Raw genomic sequence first — 14,800 nt, forward strand, 5'->3', positions numbered from 1 at the left:
ATTGGCTGCGCCTCCCGTAGAGAAATCAACAGTATTCCAAACTGCAAACACACTAATCACAAAGACAGCATCAGTAGGTGGTCGCATGGGCCTGTGTGTGTGTGTGTGTGTGTGTGTGTGTGTGTGTGTGTGTGTGTGTGTGTGTGTGTGTGTGTGTGTGTGTGTCCACATGTGTTTGTGTGTTGTGCTTGGCCGCTATCTGCCCTTGCCCCTGGTGACAGGATGTGAGGCAAGGAGGAGAGGGGAGAAGCTCAACCCTGTCATTGGGGAGCGCTTATCGCACAGAGCCAGGAGAAGCACACACAAACACACAGAGATACATGGACACGGGTGCATACCCACTGTACACTTACAGGCATGCACTTACACACGAAAAAAAACATACAATTTGTATGTATTTGAACGCATACGCAAACATAAATCGGTACAAACTCACACTTGAAAGGAAGCAAATGGGTGGTTGAAAATATTAGACAATTAACTGACATTTATTTGTCATTTATCCAGAATTTTTTTTTATATCTTTGGGTTTGAGATTGTTGATGTTGTCATCTTGGGCTCTGAGAATTAGTGATATCATCTTATAGATGCCAGTTACATTAATCATTAGTTGCAGTTGTAACACACACATATTTCTCCCCTCTGCTGAACTGCTCAGGTTCACCGTGCATCCAAGGTTATTCTGGAGGGTCTGAGGCCAATCCTCTGAGGCATCGACAAGATCTCACACAGCTTATACCACATTAGCCGTCACTTTTCCCCTCTTCCTCCTGCCCTTCATATGCCAGCTGTTCCTCCTCCTCCTCCTCTCCTGTCATCTACCCTCTGCATGACTTTTTTCTCCTCTTTTCCATCACCTCTTCAATATTCTATCCTCTCACCCGTGCCTGGCCTTCTGTCTTCTCTTCTCAGCTGTCCTCTTCACACTCACTTCTCCTCTGCTCCTCCTCCTCCCCTTCTTTTCCTCACTACTCTTCATCTTCCTTGAGTGATAGGAGCGAGACAGAGACATGGCAAGGAGAGAGGAGAGGGGACAGCAGAGAAGTCACTTCATCAACCACAGTCTGATAATTCATCAGCAGCTGTTTAGCATGCTGCTACTTTGTCTTCATTAGCAGCCGCTGGTTTCACTTCATAAAAGTCATTAGAAAAGTTGTTATCAAAAATCCCCCTGGACCGTATCAATGTACCATTGTCCCCTTCTCAGATCCTCCATTTAGAAGAAAATAAATGGTCTCTCTCTCTCTCTTATGATATTATCAACCTTATATTGAGTAGTATTGAAGTTGCAGGAAATTACAGGCCATTTTGAAACCTCCGCAAAGAAATAAAGTTTTAGGTGATGAAATCATTTCTGCTGAGGAGATATTAAATGATCCACATTAGACACTGGACGTGAGATAACATTGTTTTATCCCAAATAGATTGGCAGCTCTTTGGAATGAAATGAAAATGGATGCATAACCATTTGAAATATAACCATTTTTACAATGAATTTATTCTGCAGCTTACCAGTTTGGAATGGGTTTTGTGTGGGCTGTGTGTGCCACAGTGCTGATGGAGGGTACAGTACAGTAGGTGCATGCCGGATGGGCTGGTCCAGAGTTGTGATTCTATCTATTTTTCCACAGATAACTACTGGAACGCTGCATCGTTCACCACCCCGTCATCCTACCTGCACTTTGCCACTTTCCAGGGTGAGACCAGCGCCGACATCTCCTTCTATTTCAAGACCAGCGCACCCTACGGCGTCTTTCTGGAAAACCTGGGCAACACCGACTTCATCCGCTTGGAGCTCAAATGTAAGTTGCATCTGAGTGATTGTCTGTGTGCATGAGAGTCATTTCTCTCTCTGTTTGTCCCTCTTATTCTCTCTCTTAGTCTGACTCTTTATCTAACCCAGTGTGAGGTTTTATCCAGCGCTGGGTGCAATCTGTCACCACACACACAAACACACACACACACACACAGGATTGCATAAACACATGCGCACACACACACACACACACACACACACACACACACACACACACACACACACACACACACACACACACACACACACACACTGATGCACATACACTCATAAGCAGCAGTCAATTGCCTTCCTGATTATGGCACACTACTTTGTGTGATTGCAAAAGAGAGCAATCATTTATTTAACGTAATTGGTGTGTGCAATAATTATGTCCATTATAAACCTCTGCTTAACCAAATCACCCATTTTCAGGGTTGAAAAAACACAAGCTCTTGCGCTCTTGCTCTCTCTCTTACACACGCGCACGCATGCACACACACACACACACACACACACACACACACACACACAGGTACACTTATGTGTGCACACAGTCTTCCCACCCAGAAAACATGTTCAGTTTATGTTTTTACAATAAAAAAATACAGTAAATAGCTCAAATATTGAATTGATATCTGTTTTTTGTTTACTCAGAGGACAGAATCACTACAGTTTTCTTACTTGACGTTCTGTAGCTACAACCTGAAAATGAGATGAGCAACATAAGATGTGTTTAGATTTTTATTTGGCACATTAGAATAACAGGTGTGGCCTGCTTATTTTAGCAAACCTTATCTTTCACAAGCTTCTCATGCCAAAATACCAGAGGTCAAAACTACAGTCTGTTCCTCTAAGCCCTGACAGATTCACAGGATCTCACAGCGGAGAGAGAGAAAAGCGACACGTTTGAACACACTGTGATAACTATTTAATAAAGCTTACATCATCTGTGATAATGCTTCAAATATGAAGAGGGCCTTCACGGTCTGTGTTCCCTCTGTGGGCTCAGCTGAAAGTGAGGAAGAAGACCTGGAAGACCACAGCCTATGAGAAGAGGCAAGCTGACGTGGAATCCATTGAGAATAACTGATGAAAACATTGCCTGCAGTGTTTTGCACATCCATTACAGCTGTTTGTAATGGGCTGAAAGAAATAAACACACTGAACAGCCCAATGGCTAGGGTGAAAACATTTTGCTGTCCGCTTCACTCCACCTGTGGGTTGAAAGGAGCTTTTGGAGCAGAATATGTTACCAACCGCAGTAACCCCTCAGCAACATCAGTCAGATGGAGTTCAGCTTTACGGCTTGTGGAAGCCATCACTCATTTGGAAAATTACAGACGCAACAGTCTTCTCGAGGCCCAATGACATAAAGAGCTGTGTCTATCACCGAGAATATTTGGCCACCTGACAGGCTTGTAGACGTTTTGGAGCCTGATGTTGGAGACACAGTCTACATGCTGTCTGTTCTGCTGGACCCTTCCTTTTGCCTCCTCTGACTTGACCATGATGTTCTTGCATCAGATGATGTCATCTGCAGATGATTAGAGAGGAACTACTGGGTGAGTTTAATATGTTATCATCACTTATTAAAGAGTAATGCTGCAATAAAAATACTTTGTACACCCTACTCCACGTTTTTCTGCACAACTTCTGACACAAAATTATTTTTAAATGAGTTATTCACTTATGGATAGCTGTGGAGTCCAAGTCTGGATGTTTCTGAGAAAAATAAATATATATGCCAATCCATAGAAATGAAATGAAACTAACTCCATGTGGGCACATTTTACAGGAGGCTGTTCAATAAAGTTATAGTAGTATTAGTAACTTTGTCTTGAATATAACCATATGTGTATCATATATATTATAATCTGTTTTCTATCCATTCATATATAATCTATAATATTATCTGCTTTCAGATCTTGTAGCAGCAGAGATGGAAAGATTCCCGCGTTCTGATAGCAGCAGATGAGAAGAGAAGCAAGAGCCCAGCCCTAAGACATCACAGCTTTTCTTATAGACACAAAAGCAACCATTGCACCAGTTGAGAGGGTGTTCAGTCATGGGGGCCTTATCGTGCGAAGACACTTTCAGATGTGATATTCTCGAGATGCAACAGAACTGTTGTATACAAGTAGACACATACCAAAAGAATCTTGTTGAAATGATACCCACACCTTTGTAATGGGTCTCTAAATCTTACTTTTAATTTGTATTACTTGATTGCGATGTTTATTATTCCACTTTATTGGTTGTAGTCAATGTAAGAAAGAAAGTACAAAGTATTTGCAGTCTAAAGACATCAAAACACTTGTAAAGGTCGACTTGTATTTGCAGTAGTTTTTGTTAAATGCTATATTCCATTTTCATATTTCAATACATTTTCAATGAGGCAATATTGAGTTGATTATACAGTTTAAATGAAAAAATACAGTTTTTCTTTAAACATAATGTATGTCTTAACTGTTTTAAAGTGTTTTAAATCCCAAAATAAATGGGACAGCTTTGCACCAGCCCATTTCACATTCTCTAAGTCTTTTCTGAGACTTATGATTGACATGTCACACAGTAAGTTTCTGTGATCTTGCTCCGGCGCCTCAAATTAACATCCCAGCAGCCTTGCTGAAGCCGCAATGATCAAGAATGTTAAAATCTCAGGCTTCAATTTAATTGCAGAGTTGCATTGTGAAGGGGGTTCATGGCACAGCATGGCTGTCGATAGATGACTAATTGCATTTCATTGGGATTCAAAGGGATTGAATTTATTTTATTTTAACATTGGGTGTAAAAAAAAGCGCTCCCTTAACATTTCCTGCTGGAGCGCCTGGCCCACCATTTTATGTCAAAATGCCAACTAGTGAATAAACACAAAGTAATCAGATGATTTTTGAGCCAAGGTGCTTTTTAATGCCATTACACTGGGTCACAATATGTCAGCTGGTTTGTGGCCCTTTTCATTTTCTTTCCGAATTCTTTCCAACAGTTCATATACACACCACCAATGCATACGAAACACTTACTACTGCAGAAACAAAACTTGGTATTTGTCTTCCAAACATACACACAAAGATCCAGCAAGTATCTCGTCTGTCATGGCTGCCCAGCAGGCCAGGGGGAGTCTGTCTGTCTGTCTGTGTATGTGTGTGTGTGTGTGTGTGTGTGTGTGTGTGTGTGTGTGTGTGTGTGTGTGTGTGTGTGTGTGTGTGTGTGTCGAGGCTCTCAAAATGCCCCCACCTCGATTTTCACTCCCCTCTCCCTTGCTATCATCTTGCATTTTGCCCACAGCACACGGTAAGCCACACACTCGCAAAGAAACTTGCATGCACACACACACAAACACATAAACACACACATAATCTCTGCCCTCTCGCTGGTGCAAAAACTGTATCTGCTGCAATCCGGTCAAGGCATGAAATTACTAGCATTAGGCCAGCATAGCGTAGCTGTGCCATTGCAGGAGCTCAAAGTATATACACACACTTACAGATTACATACACACACACACACACACACACACACGACCTTGTACAAAACAGGAATTACTGTGACCTCAGCAGACTCAAAGCCATCAGGTGGACACTATTCCTCTTTGGATCTTGAGAAGTAGGCATAGACACATGAGAGGCAGCATTGAAGACATAATTCAGAACCATGTGAACTGGACTGGTAACAGCGTTGAGGACAGATTGAAAGGTCCCTAAATACAGAAATGCTTGACTTCTGGGGTGCTCAGTGGAAAGTATGTATGTGCCATGTTTTTAGTCTTTAAGAGGATGCAATTTCAGTGATGGTCTCGTCCAAAGGTTATAAACACTTTCAGTCAGGGATCCAGCTGAGAAATGCTCTTTCCCACCTCGGCTTATAAAATAGAATTATTGCCTTTATATGTGAAGGCCAGACGGACACAAAATTTACATCTGAAGTTTAGCAGTGGTCTATGCATCTCTAGCTTTCTGAAGTTGTGAAATGTCTCTCTGACTTGTAAAGCAATATGTAGTTATCTAGAGAAAAACAGCCACAATTAAGAATATATATTTTTCAGACTCTTCTTTAAAAACTGTCAAAAGTTCATCTTTATCTTACTATATTGTCTGTTCTATGTACACACTAAGAAACATAATTTGTATTGTGAACATGCATGGGGTTTTTTTAGCATAAAAAAATGCAATTTGAAGAGCCTTTTTGTCACAAAGAGATGCTTAAACTTGCTTAAAATCTTGTTTCAGCATCAACTGCAGCAGGTTTGCTGTGGCTTGCACTTAAATAGAGTTTCCCTCCATAAAAGGGCCGGACTGTTCCAGCCATCCCAGGGGTAGAAAACACAGAGCAAAAGGCTAACGAAGAAAATGAGACAAACAACAAAGAATTAGCAAGTATAACAGAAGAGAAATCAAAGAGATAATATACTGGCAGAAGAACTGCAAATAGAAACGCACATATATGCACAGCAACACAAGCAGTGATCTTTCACACACTTTCAGACATATACAATCTCTTTTACTATTTATCATGGTTTGGTTGTGCTGTGTTGACGCATAATTAAGAGCTTGGCTTATTCAGCCTCCATATTAAAAGATGAATAGAAAAACAAATAGTGAAAATAAAAAGCTCTGCTGGGTTCAAGGCCAACATGCAAGTGTATCTCGCACATACAAAATGACATTCACACACAGTAACACTCATAACATCAATCACAGCTATGCAAATAGTTGACGCAAGCTCGGGGCTCTGAGGGCACTTTAGTTTTCATCCTTGCCTGTGGACAGAGTATAAAAATGAAAGTTGTAGGGCATCCATCTTGCTTTGCAGTGCTGCTAAAACAACTCACTGACAATCAAACACTCGCATGCCGTTCAGCGTTGCTATAGCAGAATTGTATAGCTTTGTTTCTATTGGGGTATTCTGATATATGTTTGGCTTTCTTACAGCATTTAAAATAACTGATGCCGCAATCTCGGCCCTGCAGAGCTGCTCTGTGCATACAGACATCATTTATTCAGTGTACTAAAGCCTGTCAGAGGGCTTAGCTTTACTGTGTGTGTATGCACCTATTTGTCCGCACGCTCCTGTGTGTGTTGTGTTTTGTAGGTAGTTGAATATTTCAGCACTTTTCAGATTTATCTTATAGGTTAATGCACGCAGCACATCCAGACAGGCTTTTGCTGAGATGATTTCTGGTGTCTTTGCTTCTTATCTCAAGAGGAAATAATCATGTCTGCAAGAAAGGGATCAAGGAAGGAAGGGAGGATGGAAAGGAGGGAGGGAGAGCAAAGTGACTATGGTATCATAAGGGATGGGTAAGTGAATGCAAAAACATGCAAGCTGGAAAAAAAGAATGAAGGACATTATACACAGAGAAGGGAGGATAGAGTCAGGGGACTGTGGCGATGGATAAAAGGGGGGAAGGAATGAAAGAATAAGAAAACAAAAGAACAAAGAAAACAGCGGAACTATATATGTAACATAGAAGGGATGCTAGAGTTTGAATGGAATAAGTTGAGTAAAAAGTGATAATTAGATGAAAGCAATATGAAAAGGAGAGAAAGGCCAGACATATTGATTGGGCAAAGGGAAAAAAAAGAAATTACACTGCATAAAATGATCCACTCTAATATCTGAGCCTAATGAAGCCATAATGGAACAGTAACATATAGAGCTATGAAGTGGTTATTCATCATCTCTATGACTGCAGCACACTGGTGCCAATAATCACCAAATGGCACCACCCAGAATATATGGCTTTATTACGGCGGTCTCACAGTAGCACCAAACATTAAGGAAAGAGTCAAATTGGGTTTTAATGTGACAATTGCAAATCATCTTTCCAGCAGCAAAAATAATTCCCTCATTGTTTTCTCTTTGTTGTTTCATTACCTTCAAAGCTTCCTTTGACATTTTGCAGTGGCAAGCATTCATTGAACATCTCTCGTCGATGCATAATGCATAGGTTGTCAGAAACAATGACGTATAAGTCAATAACAATACAATTGTGAATCCAAACCAACAGTGTCTTGTAGTTGAAAATGATGAGAGAAATGCCACTCAGCTTAAATGTATTCATATAAAGCCGAATATGTGTCTGCTTAGTAGTGTCTCATAAATAACATTTCTTCTTGTGGAGATTATTTACCTGACTGTTTCAAGTTGAGATAGAGGTGGAAATAAGAACGAACACACACACATTCTCTGCCTCTATCTTCAACTCATTTTCTGTCATAACACACAAACACACACACACACAGTGTACAGATTGATCGCTGTTCCCTACAGAGAGGTTAAAAGCCATCAGACAGTGACCTCACCACTGCAGTAGCAAAACATCTGGAATGGACAGGTGGTAGGCTGAAACACACACACACACACACACACACTGTAATACAGAAATATTGATGAATATTTGACCTGCCATGGTCAAAAAAGGTATAACAGTGCCCTCTGTTGGTCTGTTGAAATATTAGGCTATTGAACCGCGGAGAAGCAATAAACTTTATGGCATTTCAACTTCCTTCATTTCCCATAGCACATCCCAAACACACACACACACACACACACACAAACACACACACGGCATCTTTTCAGATGATGACAATTTATCTTGCAGAAAAACAAGGCCATCTTGCCCTTATTTTTCATTCATTGCCCTTCTCTTTTCCTTCTCTTTGTTGATTGTAACACACTCTCTCTGTGAGTTATCTCTTATGAACTCTTTCTTCTCTCACTCGATGGCTTTCATCTCTCCAACAAATCACGCCTTTACACCTACAGTAGTTCTAGAACAGCAAAAACGCACCACATGAAAACTGCTGCAGTGCAACCTTAAGTCATGCAAAACCAACCAAGTTCCTGGCATCTATCGACTTTCTGTGAGATTAGTCCTGTCCAAAGCTGTGAGCAGTCGTGTATTGCAAAGCTGAAATCTATACAAGCCAAATGAATGGCCTTGAAACAAATGAGCCATTAGATTAGAAATGAAATGCATATTTACCTGCAGACTGGACTATGACAAAACAGCAAGTTATGGGTTTTTAGAAAGTTTTGATTTTTGCTTCATGTAGTTTAATAAATGACTTTTGTAACTACAGTAACATTCTAGGTGAATTGATTCTTTCTTTCTCTCACATTCTCTGTGCAGCTCCTAAACTCATTTCCTTCTCCTTTGACGTTGGAAACGGACCTGTGGAGTTGACGGTGCATTCGGCCACGCCCCTCAATGACGACCAATGGCATCGCGTGATGGCCGAGCGAAACGTCAAAGAGTCAGTCCTTCAGTTGGATCAGACATATCGGGCATCTCGGCTTGCTCCTGCACAGGGCCACACACGGCTAGAGCTGTTCAGCCAGCTCTACGTGGGTAAGACACACACACTCCCACGCAATCCAAACAATAAGCGACCGCTATGTGTAAGAATGACTCCTGTGCACACACATTTGATTGCAATTGGAACATTTAATATCAGCTTTGTGTAGGAGGGACACTCGCAGAGACAAACACACCATAATTACAAACTCTTATGTGTGGAAGGCAAATGCCTTTGTACACATCATCCATGTAATCGTAATTGGATTGAATTAAAAAAAACTTCTGTGCGTTCTTTATTTCCAGTAACATTGCCCTCAGATGCAGACATCCATTGTGAAGACGTCTGATTGTTTCAGAAGTCAAAGATGTGGCAGCCTCACTGGGTTCTCTCTAAAGCAGCTTCAGCCCATTTTAGCCACAGCCACTGCTAATTAAGTTCATGTTAATCCGGCACACACACAGCCATTTCTCGTTTTATGATATGCAGTCACGCACGTCCTCGGAAACTAATCCGTGTAAGTGATCAGAGTTTTAATAAAGTTAAAACTGAGCCTCTGTGCTGGCTTAATTCAGTTATAGAGGTCATTTATTTAATACTTTAATACTTTGACTCTGCAATTATATTCCTTTGGATTAAGAAACTATTATTGTAAAAGGACTCTATCAACCCTCTGACTTTCCGTATCCCACACGCACATTCTCTGGTTAGCTCCTTATGGCTTCGTCCTTCTCTCCACACAATGCCTCTCAAGCTCATCAGCCGTTTAAATGACAGAGGATCTGTCCAGCTTTCTCCCTATGCCTTTACTTCTCGGTCTCATTCTACCTTTTGTGCTGAGCTGTCAATACGCTATAAGCCAAACTCTGGGGCTAAAATAGTTTCAGGGATTTGAGGATAGAAGCAAAACTGCTGAGGCGGATCACAGAGTTCCTACTATCTCATGGAAAAAGTTCTGCCCAAAGGAGATTGTTCCAAATTCCAATCAGGCATCCCGATGTGATAGCCTGAACCCCGCTGATCCCCGTTTATAATATGATTTTACCGTCTCATCACTTTTGCTGATTTGAACGCTACCGAAGCATCCTCACCATATCATGTCCCAATTTGTATTACATGTCATTTTTTAGCTGATTTTCCACTCAGTGTATTTGTACTTTCATTTCGTGAAATGGGAAGGTTTCGTCGCTGTATGACTCACGGCTACTAAACTGGGAACGTAATGGCCTTCAGGTAGTGCCTCAGCCTCATTTGCATGTGTGTATTCTGCCTTTTCTGCTGAAAGGAAGACAGGAGAAGGTTCAGGCCTGCTGTGTGTGGCACACGTCTAAAACACAAGAGGTAGTGGAAGATAGAGAAAAAGCAGGAAAAGACTTTTGTACAGTAACATCAGCCACAGAGGTGTCAGCACCTTCTCATATCTGACCTCTAATCCCTGCTTAAACCTCATTTGAGGATTGCTTTGAGAAGTTACAGTGTGACACACACACACAGGAAAGGGGAAGTGGTTTAGATCTGGCCTCTGACATCAAGAAAAGATAGAGATCTTTTTTTATGTTTGATGGAGAGATTTGGAAAGAGTGGGGAGAGCCCCGCAGACTGAACTCGCCTGATTGTTCCTTCTAAGATCCCCCGCCTCTTCACACGTCATCTCCGATTGATATTGATGTGGCTGCTTCAAAGTAGTGAGGAAAAAAAACAATGCAATCCAGAAAGCTAAAAGAACTTAAAAAAAGATTAAAATGATCTGTTATGATTTCACATAATCACACAGTAGGTATGTACAACAGGGAGCTTTATTTCGCTCACCTTGTTCTCATATCTGCCGCTGTATCATCTCCTTCTCTCTTTTTCAATCAATATGCTCCTCATCAAGCATTTGATTGCTTTAGTGTTTACTGCACAGTGGCTCATTTGCTCTAATGGCCCTGAGAGTAAATGTTATACCATCAGCCTGCTGTCATTTACTTCACACTGTTAACTTTTAGCTCTCCTATTCACTTCATACATGCGCATAAGTATCAATCTTGCAACATTTTATTTATTTTAATGCCACCATCTGTTCTTTTGATTCCCCTCTTGATTAATGCTCACTATCTCACTTTTTTTTATGTTTTTGCATGTTTTTTGCTCAATTCTCTCATGGTTGGATTGTTTTGTCTTTCTTTTCTTACTTTGGTTTTTCTGTCGTCATGGATCGACATCTTGCTTGTTTCTACACACTGCATGTGTGCGACAACCTGTCACAGGGAAACCAGCCTCGCTCACCTGCCAAGACAGTAGGTATCATTCAATGAGTGCAATGAAATGCCTGTGTGACATTAATGCACACATAACGACTTCCGTTTTAACAGTACACACAAACACACACGGACCTCACCCACAGTTCAAGTAGAGTGTGTTTTGTTGCGGCTCCACATTAGTGGTGATTAAAGTTTACCCAGGATTCATCTTCTGAAATGTAACTGCTCATGTTCTTGTGCTGCTACTTATTTGATTCATGCTACACATTAGCACACAGGTGTGAGGAATGTCTGTAGACTCGGGCTTATTGCAATACACAAGTACATTTTCGGTGTAGTGATCCATCAGAAGCAAGCCCATTATGGACCTTTAAGAGAGATTGTTGGGGGGCTTTGCTGTAAACTAACAGATGTAAAGCACTGGGCTGGTAAAATGGGATTTCTATGATAATATCTCCCCCCTGGAAAGGCCAGTGGGTGTAGAAGGCATTTGAAATGGCATTTTGACTATATTAATCAAAAATACTCATCTAAAACCAATACAAATTGCACCCTTAAGTGCATCCCCATAAACATAGAGTGGGTAAACACTGTTTTGGGGATCTCCTCAGTGTTAAACAACAAACAGATTAACAGAAAGAAATAGGACATACCACTATTCTATTAAGCCACTTATACTATGATAATGGAAGAACAGCAGTGCAGCAGATGTGCTGCCTGTTGGTGTAAATGGGGAATTTATCTGTGTGGTTGGATCAGGCTTCAAAGAACAGTCCATATACATGTTTGTCCATTCCCTTAACTCTATAAAGTATTTGAGTGCATACTGCATGTTTATCATTAGTTCATCTTTTCTCAATAATGTAGAATCCACACCAACATAAACACACACACACACACACACACACAGTGAAGACCAAAAGGTCCCATTTTATGACTTCTCTTTTAATTGGTAATTTGGTTGTTGCGTGTATACAGTATGTGTTGTGCGTGTGTGTACTGTGTATATCCTAATGAATATAACATGTTTTCTCATTAGCACTTCATTACAGGGTACTGTGCCCTTGAGCCACACATCACACCAATAAATAAATAAGTGCAAACACATTATTACTACCTGTGTATGAAATTCTGTATCCATGTCAGTGTTTCTGTGTTGTCATGGGTGTGTGTGTGTGCGTGTGCGTGCGTAACTATGCATGCAATCTAAACCCTGACCAATACTCAATTTTTAAGGCTGATATTGATATTCAAGAAAAAGAAATGAAATGTCAGCGAATTAAGACAACGTTGTTGGTAGCAACAAAGTAAGAATATACAAAAGAAAAATTAGATAAAGAGACAGAACACAAAATATTTACCTGATAAAGATAAACGAAGGTACTCGACTAAAATGCAGTCTATAAAAATATTGTTGCAATCTACTGCACAGTATTACATTTTTACCAAAACATTTTATATCTGGCTGCCAATGTTGACTTCAGTCAGTATCAGTCAGGCTCCATTACATGCCATTTGTGAGCTGTACTATGTGCACCTGTGTGTGAGTACTGTATGTGTGTGTGCGTACCTGTGTATGGTCTCCGCAGGCCTCAGAGCCTGCTGTCCATTTAATCAGAGACTGATTTAGATCTGGGTAAACAGGTGGCAGAAACCTCCAGCCAATCAGAGGTACAAAATAGATTAATTAACAGGTCTACTAAAAGTCAAACCCTTTGTGGGAATGAAAAGTGGAAGAGCGTGTGAAAGCCCAGCTGCATCCTGATATGTGAATAATTTACCGGCTGGAGATAACCAAAGTACATGTATTAGGAATCATATTGTGTTGTACCTGTGTGGCTTAACTAGCAGATTCAATTTTCAATTTATTTTTATTTATAGTGTCTAATCATACCAGTAGTGACCTCAGGATACTTTACAGATAGATTAAGTCTAGACCACACTCTATAATTTACAGAAACCCAACATTTCTTTCTTTCTTTATTTTGGATAGCCCCTTGAGATGTACCATCTCATTTTCAAGGGGGTCCATTTCCCACCAAGTGTGTGTGTGTGCGTGTGTGTCTGTCTGTGTCTGTGTGTGTGTGTGTGTGTGCGTCTCCTTCCAGGCAGCGCTGCCAGGAAGGCACTAGGATTAGGCAATGGTTATGGTTAAGGTTAGGGTTAGGGTTAGGTGCCTTGAAGTAACTGGTCGCAGTGCTGCCTGGAAGGAGATGTTGGGGGCTTAAAACACCATTGAGAGTGTGTGTGTGTGTGTGTGTGTGTGTGTGTGTGTGTGTGTGTGTGTGTGTGTGTGTGTGTGTGTGTGTGTGTGTGTGTGTGTGTGTGTGTGTGTGTGTGTGTGTGTGTTCAAGTCTCCTTAACATGTCTTCTTGAATGGACACTTCTCTGTAATCCAAAGGATGCTGTTGAGAGGTTTTAATAACTAAAATGCCCCTCAGCTATTGTTAATTATACTGTGTGTGAGTGTGCGCCCATCCATGTGTGTTTATCAATACATTCTAACTGTCCTCTGTGGGTGTGCTTGTGTACGTTTGACTCTATACCCGTGGGTGCCTGTTTATGAGTGTGTTTATTGCTATAGTCATTTGGGTGCACATTCATCTATTTAACACCCCTACTCTGTCCACGTTAATGGGTAGTTAGACTGTAATGGTGCAAGGCCAGAATGACAATGGAGGCACTTTAGAGGAATGGCTATCGACACCCCAAGGCTAAGCATTAATGCTTATATTGACTCGTTCAAATCAGGTGCGCTGTGTGCGGTGTTTTGAATGTGTGTGTGTTTGCCTGTAGTATGTAGTTTACACACATTCGTGCATTCATTTGCGTGTGTGTATGCTTGTGAGATGATCATTAAGACACAGTGTTAATTAGGCTGTTTTAATTAGTGAAGAAATCAAATGAGTTGAAGGTTGTTTCAAGTTCGGCGTCACAGTTGGAACTATTAACGTGACATTACTGGCTTCCTCCAGGCGTTAGGATATTAACATTTCTAAAAAAGAGATTTAAACAGCCTCTTATATTCAAAATGACTTCTGTGATCCTGACTTCCATTTGTCCTTTTTATTTGTTATGTCCCACTGCTACACATCCTTTTCTACACTGATACCACCTCTCTCCCTCGCTCCTCAGGTGCTGCAGGGGGGCAGAGGGGGTTCCTGGGCTGTATCCGAGCCCTGCGGATGAACGGCATCACCCTCGACCTGGAAGAGAGGGCCAAGGTGACGCCCGGGGTCAAGCCCGGTTGCCAAGGCCACTGTACCAGTTTTGGGATGTACTGCCGGAACGGAGGGAAGTGTGTGGAGAGGTACAACGGCTACCTATGTGACTGCACCGCCACTGCCTATGACGGCCCGTTCTGCACCAGAGGTGAGAGGCATTTTTGGAAATACAATTTCAGTCCCTAATTGAAGGTAGGTCATGGGACTATAAACACCACAAATGCATCGCGCTGA

At 41.3% G+C, this 14,800-nt stretch overlaps 1 protein-coding gene across 2 annotated transcripts in view; it reads left to right on the plus strand.

Annotated features, from left to right (window-relative positions):
- cntnap2a (contactin associated protein 2a) overlaps positions 1-14,800 on the plus strand; it is a 404,761-nt gene that overhangs the window by 355,480 nt on the left and 34,481 nt on the right. Inside the window, exons 18-21 of one of the 2 annotated variants that reach the window (XM_039790455.1) lie at positions 1,632-1,802; positions 8,934-9,152; positions 11,349-11,378; positions 14,478-14,714. In XM_039790455.1, the coding sequence (XP_039646389.1) occupies positions 1,632-1,802; positions 8,934-9,152; positions 11,349-11,378; positions 14,478-14,714 (657 nt within the window). The remainder of the gene's footprint in view (positions 1-1,631; positions 1,803-8,933; positions 9,153-11,348; positions 11,379-14,477; positions 14,715-14,800) is intronic. The other variant, XM_039790456.1, reaches the window with a different exon arrangement.

This window comes from Perca fluviatilis, chromosome 22 (assembly GCF_010015445.1).
Source record: "Perca fluviatilis chromosome 22, GENO_Pfluv_1.0, whole genome shotgun sequence".
In the NCBI taxonomy this organism is placed as follows: Eukaryota; Metazoa; Chordata; class Actinopteri; order Perciformes; family Percidae; genus Perca; species Perca fluviatilis.